This window comes from Bidens hawaiensis, unplaced genomic scaffold (genome assembly GCF_021521415.1).
Source record: "Bidens hawaiensis isolate Kalapana, Puna unplaced genomic scaffold, B.hawaiensis_p1.1 tig00010256_1, whole genome shotgun sequence".
Lineage (NCBI taxonomy): Eukaryota > Viridiplantae > Streptophyta > Magnoliopsida > Asterales > Asteraceae > Bidens > Bidens hawaiensis.
Genome location: NW_027491777.1, coordinates 124,171 through 140,622, shown reverse-complemented (window position 1 = coordinate 140,622; position 16,452 = coordinate 124,171). Strand labels below are relative to the sequence as shown.

Below are 16,452 nucleotides of genomic sequence, written 5' to 3'. Positions count from 1 at the left end.
AGTCTCTATTAAAAACCGATGTTTATATCACTGCACCTCGTTAAAAAAAACACTTAAAATGAACACTTTTGTCATGAAGTTAAAAGTTTCTTGGAAGTTGGAACTTATATCCATAAAATTATTTTAAATAATTCTTTATCAAACCTAACACTCTAAAGTCGTTTAGCCTTTTATATAACAAGTTAACAACATTGTACATCACACCACTCTTATTATTATTATTATTATTATTATTCCTACTGTATCAAATCATCCATCAATGGCTTCTTCTTCTTTTTCATTTTTTTGTTCCACCAAGTTTTTATTACTCCTTATTATCATATCAGCAATCCCACTAGCCATAATAATCTCCCTTGAATCATCCACAGTACCCACCACCCACTCTTACCACTTCCACAGCACTGGCTGGTTCAGAGAGTCCAGCAAATGGGACCCACTCAACAGCAGGTTCATAGTCTCCTTCACGGACACTGGCGGACTAGGTGTGGTCCATGTGCCTCATGATCACAAACACAACACTGTCCTTGAAGAGATACGTGTTGTTGAAAACACTGATGCTCTTGGGAATGGGACGTGTGGTGTTTATATTGATGCTACGAGGAACCGGGTTGTTGTTGCCATTGCGGATGTGCTCGGGAATAAGTTTAGTGCCGTTGCGGCTTATGATTTGAGTTCGTGGACACGGTTGTTTTTTACTCAGCTTAGTTCGTCAGGTTTGGTTGTTTGATCTTGCTTTTGGTTAATAATATACTCGTCCCATTATAAGTGTAACATTTTCTTTTTTATTTGTCCCGGTGTTTATTTTCAAAATTTATTAGCCATTTTCCAAGTTTACCTTTAAACATAAACAACTTGTCATTTGGTAATAAACAAAATTAATTATTCAATCCACCTTAAACTTTGTGAAGAGGAAGGTCCCAGCAGAGCCCAGTTGGACCCGCAAGACTCACCTTGAAGAGGGACGTCTGCGCAAGGACCAACTGGTTCCGCAGGACCCACCATGCTCAGAGATGAAGACCTTACGCGCAGTACGCCAGCTGTTCCCGCAGGGAAAGCCTCCCAATGGTGAAGTACCCCGCCTGTCCCCGCAGCTGCGGATACAAGCCATCAGGGAAGGCTACCCGCACTAATAGCAAGGCTACACGCACAAGGCACTAACTCTCAATAATTCAGTGTCACCTGAAGGAATGAGCAAGGCGGGAATACTCCCGCCCAAATGAGCCAGTCCGTATGCTTCTGGAAGATCTTTTGTACTATACCTGCCAAGGTATGGACAAAATAGACAAGATCTGACCAAAGCAGCCCATGAACCAATCACAGGGTGACAGCTCACCGACAACAGTACGAGGAGGAGCATGCTCTAGTATTGTTTGTTACTATTAGCCGCTGCCTACTCACCAACCCTTGTCGTGGCACGCACATAGCCTGCAGTTGGTGGAAAGGGAACAGTACACAGCCGGCCTTGTCACTATCAGCCGCTGCCTACCCACCAACCAGCATGGCACGTGCGTAGCCCATAGTTGGTAGAACAGGAATATTATACAGCTGGCTGTACCTGCTTGGAAACCTACCTTCGGCTATAAATACTCCAACACCTTGGAACGGTATAGGGATCTGGTATCTTATCTTCTCTAGCAATCTCTCTTTATATACACATATTCAGAGCAATCTAGTCTGATTCTCACGCCGGAGGGTGGTCACAAGGAGGAACCCCCCCTTCTCAGTGACGAGCTCACGGTGTCTGTTTTGCAGGTCATCAGAATAACCATCTCTGCCGGACCTAACCCTCGTGGGAAACATTACTTAACCCCCAGATTATCCATAATCTGCCCGGGGTCGATTAGTGTTTCTTCATTGGCGCCATCCGTGCATAAAGCTAGAACTAATTCTCAGTTTTTTCAAAACTTCTGAAAAAATGGTTAACGTTACTCCGGTCCCAAGGCCAGTAAGTGACCAAGAAACCCCGGTAACCATAACCCCAGCTACTGGGGGAACAGTGGCGGTTACACAAATTTTACGAACACTACCCCGGTTACCCAAGCCGGGGCAAGTGCAGTAAACAATATTTCACTGGGGTTCACTGATGCCCAGTTGGAGAAACAGACGAGGCTCCCTCGCCAAACACTCGATCAAGTTAAAGCGTGGGCCGAAGCACGTCAGAAGGAATTCCAAGCTGAGTTGGATGAACGCTTGCGTTCACTCCAACAGGCCGACGAATTCGGAAGCACTCGACAACAGCTCAACATGAACAGTGAGTGCGAGTACTCGGACGATGATCGGGAGGAATCCGACACCGACGCAAACCATCGCCACAGGGCGAAAGGGAAGCGTAAGGAAACGGGCTTCCAACCAAGAAGGAATTTTGGAGAAACCTTCAAACCAAGGAACGCGAGGGGAAACCCACGTGACTTCTCCAAAACCTTTAGACCAACTGCCGCAAATGCGGGAACGTCCAAGTTTGCAAGGGACATTGCGGAAGCAATCGCCCCGAGAAGTGCCAAACAGATGTCCAACATCGGCACTTATGATGGTATATCCGACCCAGACGATCACTTGAACAGATTCATAGCGGGGGCAACCGTCAGCAACTGGACGGAACCCACGTGGTGTTATATGTTCCAGATGACGCTGGTTGGAGCGGCCAGGGCGTGGTTCGATCGTTTACCGGTCCACCACATCTATGATTGGGCGGACTTTCAGCACAAGTTCAGCCAACACTTCAGTCAACAGAGGAAATATACTGAAGAACAGTGGACGATCCTCAACTGCGTTAGAGAGGAGGATGAATCTTTACTAGACTTCATCACTCGCTTCAACTCCAAAAAGCTGAGTCTGGGCAACATAAGTGAAGATCTTGTTCGCGCCGCTTTCATCCAGGGCGCCGAATACCCAGAGCTTATCCGCACGTTGACGGGTAAGGACGGCATGCCATCCACATGGGATGCCATCATGACGGCGGCCAAGCGCTTTGCCGAGACGGAGAAGCAACTGGGTAGGGATCTTCCCCAGAGTACACACCTCTACACGCAGAGGACCAGAGAAAACAATGTTCGGATCGCCCGGCAGAACAAAAAGAGGAAGCTAGGTATTTGGCGGTCAAGGGTAAACTTTGACACCTCATCCAGCTCTCGCCCTCTTGTTGGCGGAAGAGATAACACGCACCCTTCAAGCCGAAAACACCGGTGGACGCTACTCACCAAAAGCGTCACGGAGATATTTGCCACCGAAAAACTCCCATGGCCAAAAGCTCCAATGATCCGGCAGCGACCTAATGCGGATCAGAGCAAATCCTGTGACTTCCACGGGACAAAGGGTCACAATACAGAGGAGTGTACATCCTTGAAGGATATTGTTGAAACATTCGTCAAGGATGGAAGACTTGCACACCTTGTGGCATCAATCAAGAATGGAGGAAGGAATGATAAACGGTATAAAGGCAACGGACGAAAGCCCGTTGACATCAGCATCCACATGGTTCATGGCAACATCAGAGGAAGAAAAAGACGAACAACAGGACCATGCGCATGGAAGGAAGCTGAGGTGCGCTTCCCGCGAGTGCCAGGAGGACCCAACAAGGAAGGCCCTATCTTCATCAAAAGTCAGCTGGGGCATTACATAACTTCCCGCACTCTTGCTGACAACGGCGCCTCGTCAACGGTTATGTACAGGCAGTTCTTCGACAAGCTAGACGACGAAGACAAAGAACGCCTGGAAACGGTTTACGCCTCAATGGAAGGGTTCGACGGCAGCACAAACACCCCCCTGGGTATCCTATCTTTCCACGTCATTCTCACGGACGGGAAATACTCCCGCACAGAAGACGTGGACTTCGTCGTAATGAGGAAGCCACATCACACATACGACATTCTCTTCGGGAGAGACGGGATGGCAGGATTCAACGCCGTGGTATCTTCAGTCCACGGCATGATGGGATGGCCAACTGCTGAGGGTGTAGCGATGATCACTGGTATCCCCCAGGTATGCATCGCATCCGTCTCATCTAAACCCAAACCAAAGATGGCTAAACCAACCATCACCGAACCAGAAAAATGGGCCCTCAATGGCAAATACCCTGACCAGGCTGTTACAATTGGCCCAACAATCACTGATCCTACGCGCACCTTGCTCAAACGCTTACTACAGAAAAACGCTGACATCTTTGCGTGGACACCAGCTGACATGACTGGTGTACCTCGAAGTAAGGCAGAGCATAAGCTCAAGTGTGACCCGGCTTTTACGCCAGTCATACAAAAGCGCAGAGTAATGGGGGCGGAACAAGCTAACGCGTGTAGAACCCAAGTCAAGGAACTCCTTGACGCGGGCATCGTACGCGTTAGTAGATATCAAACATGGGTTGCAAATCCCGTTATGGTACCGAAGGCTAACAAACAATGGCGCATGTGCATAGATTTCAAAGATTTAAACAAAGCATGCCCCAAAGATTGTTACCCGTTACCCGAAATTGACCTCAAAGTGGATTCATTAGCACCGTTTCGCCTTAAATGCTTCATTGACGCATATAAGGGGTACCATCAAATCCACATGGCTGTAGATGATCAGGACAAAACCGCATTTCGGACGCCCGGTAGCAAATTTTGTTATCAAATGATGCCATTCGGACTTAAGAATGCAGGGTCCACATACCAACGCCTGATGGACAAAGAGTTTCATGCCCAAATTGGGAGAAACTTGGAAGTCTACATGGATGATTTGGTCATCAAAAGCCCTGAGCCAGAAGCGATGTTGAAAGACATCGAAAAAACTTTCAACACGCTCAGAAAGATAAACATGAAGCTCAACCCGAGCAAGTGTTCCTTTGGGATGGAAGAAGGGAAGTTCTTGGGAGTCATTGTTACTAAAGATGGCTTCAGAGCGAACCCTGAAAAGGTCGAAGCCATTATCAAAATGGAATCACCTACTACCATCAAGCAAGCTCAGACACTGAATGGACGCCTAGTCGCACTTAACCGCTTTTTGTCAAACCATGCGGATAGGTCGTTCCCATTCGTGTCAACATTGAGAAACTGTTTAAAGAAAACGCACTTCCGCTGGACACCAGAAGCGGAAGCAGCTTTTCAGGAAATTCGGTCACGCTTGATCGAACTCCCAACGCTCACAGCACCAGAAGCGGGGGAGGAATTAATCATATACCTTTCTGCCACAAATAGAGCAACCGGGGCAGTCCTGCTGGTAGTGCGAAAAGGTATCCAGATGCCTATTTACTATGTTAGCCGTGTCCTAACAGACGTAGAAACCCGGTACTCCACCCTGGAAAAATTAGTCTTAGCACTTGTACAAGCTTCACGCAGACTAAGACGATATTTCCAGGGTCACCCAATCACCATTCTCACCAACTTCAAACTCGCAAACGTTCTAGGCAAACCCGAGTTATCGGGACGTCTAGCCAAATGGGCAATTGAGTTGGGGGAATATGCGATAAAGTACAAGCCAAGACCAGCTATAAAAGGCCAGGTCCTGGCCGACTTTATTGTAGAAGTCCCCGCTTCGCGGGAGAAAGAGTGCCAGGAGGAGGCTCAACCCCCCCCAGCACAGGACATCAATGATGTCTGGCGACTCTACACTGATGGAGCAGCCAGCAACGAGGGTTCAGGCGCAGGGTTGAAACTAACCAACCCAGCAGGCCAAGAATACACTTACGCTATTCGACTGGATTTTCCAAGTACGAATAACGAAGCCGAGTATGAAGCATTCTTGGCCGGGCTGAGAATTGCGCGTAAGATGGGAGTGAAAAACTTGGAAGCCCACGTGGATTCCATGTTAGTAGCCAACCAAATAAACGGAACGTACACGGCCGTGAACGACACAATGGCCCTGTACCTCGCACAAGCAAAAACCCTTATGCGTGATTTTAATGATTGTAAAGTCATACACGTCAAGCGTAGCGAAAAAAAATCTGCGGATGCGTTAAGCAAGCTTGCATCATTAGCCTTCACCCATTTGGGAAAGGACATCCGCATTGAACTCCTTGAAGCAACATCAGTCCCGCACAAGGAAATTTGTGTCATCCAAACCGGCACAGAAACGTGGATGACACCGATAATAAATTACCTTGCAGCGGGTATACTACCAGAGTCAAAAACACAGGCAAGAAAAATACGTTGTAAAGCATTAAACTATCAACTCATCGATGACATCCTTTACAGACGTAACTTTCTTGGCCCACTCTTAAGATGCGTGGACAACCAAGATGCTGACTACCTCATAAGGGAAGTACACGAAGGCATCTGTGGAGTACACGCAGGTCCACGCGCTGTTGTAGCTAAGCTAAACAACGCGGGATACTTTTGGCCGGGGATGCATATGGATGCGCTGGCATACATTCGAAAGTGTAGGTCTTGCCAGCTCTACGCACCCAACACGCATCGCCCGAAGAATGAACTTGTTCCAGTCACCTCTTCATGGCCATTTCAGAAGTGGGCCATCGATGTGACAGGCCCATTTCCCACAGCAGCATGAAACGTTCAATTTCTAGTGGTAGCCATCGACTACTTCACCAAGTGGATAGAAGCAAAACCCTTAGCCCAAACAACCGCAAAACATATTAAAAAATTTATTTGGGAATTTATTATTTGTCGTTTTGGACTTCCACAGACTTTGGTGAGTGATAACGGCACCAACTTTGCTGACAAGAAGCTACAAAAGTGGCTGGAAGAACTTCAAATCACCCACACCTTTACCTCAGTGGCACACCCGCAAGGTAACGGTGAGGTGGAAAGAGCAAATAAAAGCATCGTCGAAGGCATAAAGAAAAGACTCCTGGAACACAGATCCGGCTGGGTAGACGAAGTTCCACACGTCCTTTGGGCAAACAGAACGCTGAAAAAGGCCAGTACGGGAGAAACCCCGTTCAGCCTCACTTATGGCACTGAAGCCATGGTCCCAGTTGAAATTGGTTTACCCTCACCAAGGGTCTTGATTCAGCCAGAAGACAATGATGCGGAAAGACGGTTAGACCTTATACTAACCGAGAAACGCAGAGACTTAGCCGCAGCGCGTGAAGAAAACTACAAGCGACAAATGCAAAAGTACTACAACACGCGGGTAAAACTCTGCAACTTCAATGTAGGAGACTACATATTGCGTAACAACGAGGCTTCAAACCAAGAGCGCCCAGGAAAACTGGCACCGGTCTGGGAAGGACCGTACATTATCAAAGAAGTTTTGGGAAAAGGCGCATACCGGCTCGAAAGGCTCGATGGCACTCCTATCCCAAGAACATGGAACGGAGCTCAATTACGCAAATGTTACATGTAGATCAATTCCAAACTTGTAAAGAAAAGGCCTAGAGCCACTTCTAATGGAAATGATTCTCCTTTATCACATTGTGTTGATAGCCTTACCTTTATACTTATGAACTTCCCACACTGATATGCCGGTATTCAACGCATAAATATGGGAAGAAGTAAGTCGTTGCGTGTGGAAGGCGGCAAAACCCGCATAAACACATAAAACGGTAAAAATTTCTAAGGAAAAGATAAGGAAAACTTTCACGCGGGTCAGCTATAGGTGAAGTTTGGTCATCCCAATAAATGAAAGTGACGGTCCTACCCGCACAATCATGATAGAGGAAACTGAACATTAACCTATTGGCAACCGCGCGTCGAAAGGTTAACTTATTCAAAACACTTAGAAAATTTCAAAAGAAAAGATGAGGAAAACTTCCACGCATGTCAGATATAGGTAAAGTTTAGCCATCCTACTAAGTGAAAGTGACTGTCTTATCCGCACAATCACGAAAGAGGAAGCAAAACTTTAACTTATTATCTGCCACGTTGAAAAGTTAACTTATCTAAGTACTCAAGAAATTGCTAAGTTAAAACAAAATATGCGCGAAATAAACAAGGCAAGGCATTAACAAATAATCTTTATTCCATCAACATTCAAACATTACAAGAATTGCTGGGTACATACCCGCATACAAGATTAGAAGTATACAAACATAAAAATCTACTCTAATGGTGGAAAGGGATCTAAAGTATCAAGCTTCAGGACCACTCCCACTTGGACCCGCACCATCAGTAGAGTGTGGCGGTTCAAGGAAAGCTTTGAGGATAGCTAGCCCATCATCAGCAGCAGCAATCTCGTTTACCTTCTCCACCACCTGATGCGGGAAGGTGGCATACTGATTCACTGCTTGGTCATACGCAGCTTCAATATCCACATTGTAAAGAGGGAAGTTGGAAGGCGGAATGCCTTGTTCAACAAACCCTAGACCAAGCAGGAAGCCAGCCTTTTCCCCATCCTCATGAGAAGCGTTGAGGGCTGCGCTCATCGCATCGTCATATGATGTGTTCGTGAACACCCGATGCACAACCTAAAAAACAGAAGTATATCATAAACTCTTCTAAGGAAAAGCAAAAAGAAATTGTGAAACTGCGCATACCTGAGACAACGCTTCTCGGAGAAGCCATTCCTTGGTAACCAGAGCCTCCTGGAGGGCAGCTTGAGCTTCATTACGGGCGCGTTCGGCTTCGTTCTTTGTAAGGTTGGCAAGCAACACATCTTTGGCTGCAGCCTCTTCGACGCCTTTAGCTTACGCTCAGTGTGGTCAAGCACCCCCCCTCTGGTCCAAGATCTCTTGGAGCTTCTTGGCATCTTCCATGGCCAAGGCATCATGAGCCTGCTGGAGCCTCTCTAATTTGGCTTTAAGTTCCTCATTCTCGATGCGTAGAGGCTCAGCAGCAGCTTCAGCCTTGGTGGCCCTCTCGGTTGCGTTCCGTGCAGTTTCCTTAGCCAAACGAAGCTGTTCATTAACAGCTTGGGCGGCCTTGGAACGGGCCTCGAGACGAGCCTGAACTTCAACCTCAAGGGCCTTGAAGGCCTTCTCCTTCTCCGCAGCAACGGCGGAGAGCCTCCTGTTCTCCTCCCGGACAGCCCGCGCCTGAGGGCGAGCTGCCTTTAACTTGTCGTTTTCACGACAAAGCAGCTCGACGCGAGGCTGCATCCGGGCTACGAGAATGCGGAGCTCATTTGTCAACCTACCCTCATGGTAGCTTGACATTGCTTCCCCCAGCGCCCCCTTGGGGCGGCGTGGCGCGCCCACTCGACGCATTCCACAGGCGTCCGAAGGGTTGTTCCTCGGCGGATGTTCCATCGTGGAACATACACTTCATTGGAATCCGACACTGCAAAAGCAAAAAGCAGTTAGGAAAAGATGATAAAAAAATATATATAAAATAAAATAATAAAAGGCCAAAATAACCCTACGCACCTGTAGGGTCGACGACAGGCCTGTAGCCGCCAAACCCATCACCCGAACCTAACGGATATCCATCCAAGAGGTCAGGCATATGGGAAGGAGGCAGAGATTGGCTTGACGCCCCAACACCGGCATACCTGAAGGACCGGCCGTAGTCGCCGGCGCCGGAGGAGGCATAGCGGAGGCCGCCTTGGTAGAACTCACCGGAGGTGAACTCACAACCGCGGCCGCGGCTGTGGAAGAATCCACAGAAACACTCACTGCCGGCTCAGTGAAGGAATCAGTGAATATGGCACTGACAGCCGGCGGGGACGTCGTCACAGTTGGAACAGTTGGCTCAACCGGGTGAGCAACTGAACCAACAACTGAAGCAGGCGCAGTCGCCTGGGTCATCGCCTCAGGTAGGTTGACCAAACCTACCGTCATGGGTCCAGAGGTGCTCCTCCCCGCTCCACCCTGGAATGCGGTACCATCCATGCCTGCACAAAGAAGATATATAAGTATAATGGCGGAAAGTTATGCAGTTAAGATAAAGGAAGTATACTTACGGGTCCTTTTGAGCTTGAAGGTGCGAACGGGCGGGGACGAACCCGATGGAGCCGGCCTCTTCGTACCGGTCACCGTCGTTGTCCTGGGCTGCTCGGAGGTGACAGCCGTTTCAACCTCCAGAGCAGTGGTCTCAACACCACCCGGGTTCCCCGCCGCCTCTTCACTCTCGGTCTCCGACTCAGACCGGTTCACCTGGTCGGCAGTGGAGGCTACCTTCGCCTTGCCCTTCCCGCCAGCAGCCTTCTTCTTCCGCGCAAGAAAAGGACCATCTGCGGATTCCTCATCAGAAGATGACAAGATTAGAGGAATTCCAGCAGAGGTTTCAGCATTCAGAGGGCGAGGGTTAAATAGTCTTTTACCTGGCCGCGTGGCGCTCAATATTTCGTGGCCTGGCGGGTAGGCCTCCACAAACCGATCCGCAGTCTGCGCAAGGATGGGCAACTCGTTCTCGTCAAGAGCACGAGTACCCAACCGAGCGGGACCGTCAGCTTCCCGCGGATGCAGGAGGGACTGCAAGTCATTTCCCTCTGAAATAAAAAGAAAAACAGTTAGAAAAAACCTTAAATCAACAAAGAAGACGGAGCATACCGTAAGGGATAAAGTTCAAACCGTATTCAAGTACGATGGGAATCTGTGGCGCATCCGCCCCAGCATCCTTCCACACCCTGCTCATACCGAGCATCACCATCCCGGACTCCGGAAAGCGGTAAACCGGAGTCTGGATCCGGGAAATCTTGGAGAACCAACCATTCCGCCTCCTGGTAGTTGGAGGCGTGAAGGCTGGGGAGAGCTCTCCCGTTCTTAAATGTCATCGCTATAGGGACGACACGGGCAGAGATGTAAAAGAACTCCCGCTTCCAAGACCGAAGACTGCGCTCGGTAGCGCAGATCTTCAAACCCTTGATCCGGGTGACCAGGGTGTACCAGCCTTGGATGCACCTCCAGGAGTAAAAGGTCATCAGGCGGTCGACGTGGGGATCCACGCCAAGAATGAGGCACACCCACTCAAAATGGCGGATCTTGGCGATCGCCATTGGGTGTGCCTACGTCAGGTGCACACCGTGTCTATCCAGAACACGGTATACAAACTTCGTCAACGGGAACCTAAGATTCCCATAGACGAAGAAGGCGGCATATACCCCGATTTTGCCCTTGGGGGCATCGTACACCGTCTAGTGTGGCTCCGGAAACTCAGGCTCGAACGGCTCGAGCATGAACTTCCGGACGATGTACCGGTAAAGCTCGATGGGAAGAGCACACTGGCATTCGCCAGCCGTGCCCTTATCGTCCTTATCGGACGTAGACGTCGGGTTCTCGACATACAAGTCAGACTCCTCGACGGTAGCTTCTGGATCATGAGTAGACGACATGTTTTGGAGGTAAAGAACGATTTCAGGAGAATGCTCGACAGAAAGAGTATTCGCCGGAAATCGCTTAGAAGAAGAAGAAAGAAGTGAAAGTGTGGATTACCGTGAACCCTCTCCCCCTTTATATACTCATCGCAATGAATGCGATGAATTTAATGCGGATGAGAGAGAAAAGAGCTGGTGCAATGAAACTATGACACGTGGAAAAAGCAAGCTGGCAACAGCTGTTGACGGGACGCGCGCCGTAAAATCCGCACCCACGCGCCCGAAAAATCGCGCCCACGCGCCTGAAAAAGCGCCTGGAATGACCATATACTGTCACGTCGCCATAACTTCCTGCACGTCCTGACACTGTCAGAAGAAACCGTCGGACGACGTTTCAATAGTTTGGACTGTTCTTATCCTTTCACCAACTCTTCGAATTTCAAAAAGATTCAAAAAGATTCAAAAGTAAGCGGGACTATACCCCTTACCTTGGCAACCAAGTAACTATAAGACATGTGCGAGTACAGTGTCAAGGCAAAACCCTTCACATACTTAGCACCCGCAGGGAATGGACTCCAAGAATACCTTGGAAGTAAGATAACTATCAGACGAGTGCGTGTACAGTGTCAAGGCGAAACCCTTCATATACTTAGCACTCGCAGGGAATTGAAACCAAGAAGGATATTTTGGGCCATGCTTGCGGAAAGGGAAATAACATCCCCGCATAGCAGGAACGTTGAGAACTAGATTGTTTGAAGCTCCAGGATGGAATTGGTTCTTTAACATAATTGATCACTATGTTTAAAACTACCAAAACCTCGTGGAGAATCTACACAAATGAAACTCAACGCTCCTGACTTGCGAGGAGGTTACACACCTACCCGCATCATACCCAAAGATCAAGCAGAAAAGTCGGGAATTTCTGCACGTGACATTGGGGAAACCGCGGGAAGAATCCCCACGGACAACCTTAAAACTAAATCCTTTTCAAAACCCCTTGCTTAAGTCCAAAGTTCACCTCACTTATTAACAATTCATGAGAAGAACATTGGACTGGGGGGACTTGAAGAGGTAGGTCCCAGCAGAGCCCAGTTGGACCCGCAAGACTCACCTTGAAGAGGGATGTCTGCGCAAGGACCAACTGGTTCCGCAGGACCCACCATGCTCAGAGATGAAGACCTTACGCGCAGTACGCCAGCTGTTCCCGCAGGGAAAGCCTCTCAATGGTGAAGTACCCCGCCTGTCCCCGCAGCTGCGGATACAAGCCATCAGGGAAGGCTACCCGCACTAATAGCAAGGCTACACGCACAAGGCACTAACTCTCAATAATTCAGTGTCACCTGAAGGAATGAGCAAGGCGGGAATACTCCCGCCCAAATGAGCCAGTCCGTATGCTTCTGGAAGATCTTTTGTACTATACTTGCCAAGGTATGGACAAAATAGACAAGATCTGACCAAAGCAGCCCATGAACCAATCACAGGGTGACAACTCACCGACAACAGTACGAGGAGGAGCATGCTCTAGTACTGTTTGTCACTATTAGCCGCTGCCTACTCACCAACCCTTGTCGTGGCACGCACATAGCCTGCAGTTGGTGGAAAGGGAACAGTACACAGCCGGCCTTGTCAATATCAGCCGCTGCCTACCCACCAACCAGCATGGCACGTGCGTAGCCCATAGTTGGTAGAACAGGAATATTATACAGCTTACTGTACCTGCTTGGAAACCTACCTTCGGCTATAAATACTCCAACACCTTGGAACGGTATAGGGATCTGGTATCTTATCTTCTCTAGCAATCTCTCTTTATATACACATATTCAGAGCAATCTAGTCTGATTCTCACGCCGGAGGGTGGTCACAAGGAGGAACCCCCCCCTTCTCAGTGACGAGCTCACGGTGTCTGTTTTGCAGGTCATCAGAATAACCATCTCTGCCGGACCTAACCCTCGTGGGAAACATTACTTAACCTCCAGATTATCCATAATCTGCCCGGGGTCGATTAGTGTTTCTTCACTTTGTGTTTTTCAAATATGAACACTTATAATGAGACACTTATAATGAGACGGAGTTAGTATTTATTTATGGTTGCATATCAAATGATGGTTTGATTACCTTTTTTGAAATTGCATTAATTAATTATTATTAGTTATTGGTAATAACGTAATGGTTATGGATTATGAGAAGATTAAGATTATCTTAATTTTTTGGAATAATCGGTTTGGGTTGAAACCGGTTTTGTTTGGTCAACAAAAGTCAAAACCAGTTTATGATCGGTTTTGGTTCGGGTTGAAACCGGTTTCTTGACCATGTTACGATCGGTTTTGGTTCATGTTTTGACCAGTTTTAGTTCAGGTTTTAAACTAAAACCAGGTTACGATCGGTTTTAGTTAGCTTTTGATCAGTTTCAGTTCGGGTTTTGACCAGTTTAGTCGGTTTCGGTTCGATTAATCGGTTTGGAAAATTACAATCCGGTTCCGAACCTACGGTTTCAATAGTTTCCAAAATGGTTTCTACATAATCGATTTTAAACCGGTTCAGTTTCGGTTTGATTTTCGGGTCGGTTCGGTTAACCGGTTCTTTTGTCCACTACTCTCGGGTGGTTGATTTGGGTTCATCGGTCCGAATCAGGTACCACCCCTATCAAATTTTCAAATCAAATCAATTCTCCATACCATTTCGGTTTCAAGAACCTGATCGGATTGAAAGAGTGTGAGACCATGTAGTTAGGGATGAGCTAGGCACCAGACTGTACCCGTATCAGAAGTACAAATCCCAAAAATCGTTGAAATGGGTATCTGTACAGAAAATGCTCGGTATGGTATACAAAGGCAGAATATCAGTAAAATATTGGTACCGTACGGTACCAAACCATACCGTACCGATTTCGAAACCTAAAAAGTGGGTACCAAATTGGTACCGAAATACCGACGCAATGATTTGTGTGATGTGATTGGTCCAAATTTGATATTTTACATTGAATACAAAAAATTAATTCTCCATAATCTTCGTACACTCCAATTAAATCTTCATAAATCTCCATAAACTTCTTAATAATTACGTGACAATTCCTTATTGGTTCATGTCATTCTCTATACCTCCATAAATCTTCATATACCCGCAACCAGGGTCGACCTTAAGGTATGGCTGGGTAGTCGACGGCCACGCGTCCGACACCCTGCTAGGCCCGAATTTTTTTTCAAAAAAAATTATATGTACATTTATGAAAAAAGTATGTTTAATCACTGTTTCAATACAGTTACATAACCTCTAGCTTGTTCTAATGTTTCAACACAGTTACATAACCACTAACCAAAAGGTTGTAGGTTCTAGTCTTATTTGAGACAATTTTAAGCTTATTTATACATAAAGTTTTTTACACAACTCAAATCATAATCAAGTAAGCTCATTTAAAATTAAATTGTTTAAACCCAACAAAATGTTCCTTTTACTTAAAGCCAAAATAATATTTCGCCTTGACCAAAATATTTTTTCACCTGCTCGGAGCCGGCCCTACCCGCAACACCCTTATCTTGTGTTAGCATGAATATCTAATGAGGTAACTGATGTTGATTGAAACCTACCCCTCTTCAACAAACCACCACAAATAGACAATTTCTGGTAGGGAAGGATATATTGTTAGGTATCTGGTAGGTATGGTATATTGTTAGTTTGTTACAAATTACTTGTTAGGATATTCAAATACATTTTTGTTACTTTATATTATTTTATTACTCAAGGAAATTACAAATATAAAAACTAAAATTTGATGGATATTAGTAAATTTATGTAGTTTTAACACCTAATACCATACTCGGTCCCATACCTGAATAACGGTCCCGAATATTTTAAGTTTTGGGTTTGCTTGCAAAAGCTCTAGTTTTATATCCCTATCTAAACATTATAGGCAACAATATTATACGGTTCTCGTAGTTTTCTGGTTTAAGCTGATTTTATATTGAACACGTCTTTAGTCATTTTATATCATTTCTGGACAAGGATATAAAATGGTAATTAAAAGGTTACACCTCCATTTTGAGAATACAGTGACTTGTATAATATTGGTGACTTATTTTCTAATATAGTAAAAAATGACATATTAAATGCTACTTGACAGAGTTGTAAAGAATATATAGGCAGGCCTGGTCTGATATAGTGATATATAAATGCTATTAATTTGTTGTGTTTTAACAAAATAAGTTGGTGGGGATCTTTACATGTTGAAAGTAGGTTAGAAGTAGTTGCTTACAAAAAGAAATAATAATAATAATAATAATAATAATAATAATAATAATAATAATAATAATATGTAAAAAAAATGTTTTTTTTGTTTCAGTTAGGTCTTCCTACTCACCTACCAATCTAAAAAAATATTTTCTTTCAAGGCCAATGGACATAGAAGACTGTTTACTTTGATTTCTTTGTATTTTGAGAATTTGAACAACCTCATTAATTATAAAGAAAATAAAAAAAAATAACTTTAATAAACTTATCTTGTTTACTTTTGAAAATTTTATGTCTATTTACTGTTTTCTTTTTACCAAATTTAATTGTATATATATTTGCAGGTGGTGCAAAAAGCTTTGCAGACGACGTAACCGTTGATTCAGAAGGGAATGCATACATAACAGACGCGAAAGGTACTCAAATATGGAAAGTTGGGGTCGACGGTCAACTTTTATCAGTGATAAAGAGCCCTCTATTTCACGCTAAAGAATGGTACAATAACATAGTTACCCTCAACGGGATTGTCTACCATCCAAACGGCTACTTGATCGTGTGTCACACATTAACTGGAAACCTCTTCAAAGTCGAAATCAACAATGGCAATAAAGTCACATTGGTCAATCTTGAGGGTAAACTAAGGATTGCAGATGGTTTGGAACTTTTATCACCCACCAAACTTGTGGTGGCTGGAGCCAATGGTGTGAAGTTGGTTGAGAGTAATGATAATTGGTTAACCGCTTCGGTTGTTGGAAGGTCAAGTGTGCTTACACATAGGATTGCGACTGCAGCCTTGGTGAAGGATGGGAAGGTGTATATTAATCATGCACTCGGTATGGGCTACCCGAAGAAGAAACATGTTCTCGTTGAGGCTGCCTTTTCTTAGATCCACTTGCGTTCGGGTTTTAGTTGTATATGAATTTATGTTGTATAATAATCTACGAATATTCACGGAGAGTCGAAGGTTGAGCTATTTACCTAGAACTACAACACTTTTAAAGTTGAGAAAATTGCAAAACAGTCGAGTTACATTACTTTGATTCGCATACTAAGTATTACTCGTGTATTTCTTAATACAGGGAGACAAGGTTATTTTAGAAATACACG

At 45.8% G+C, this 16,452-nt stretch overlaps 1 protein-coding gene across 1 annotated transcript; it reads left to right on the top strand.

The window, feature by feature from the left end:
• Positions 1–223: 223 nt before the first annotated feature.
• On the top strand, positions 224–16,379 carry LOC143534639 (uncharacterized). Its single transcript, XM_077029079.1, has 2 exons — positions 224–713; positions 15,690–16,379. Exons 1-2 carry the CDS (start codon positions 260–262, stop codon positions 16,229–16,231), a joined length of 996 nt encoding a protein of 331 aa, XP_076885194.1. The 5' UTR covers positions 224–259; the 3' UTR covers positions 16,232–16,379.
• The last annotated feature ends 73 nt before the right edge of the window (positions 16,380–16,452 follow it).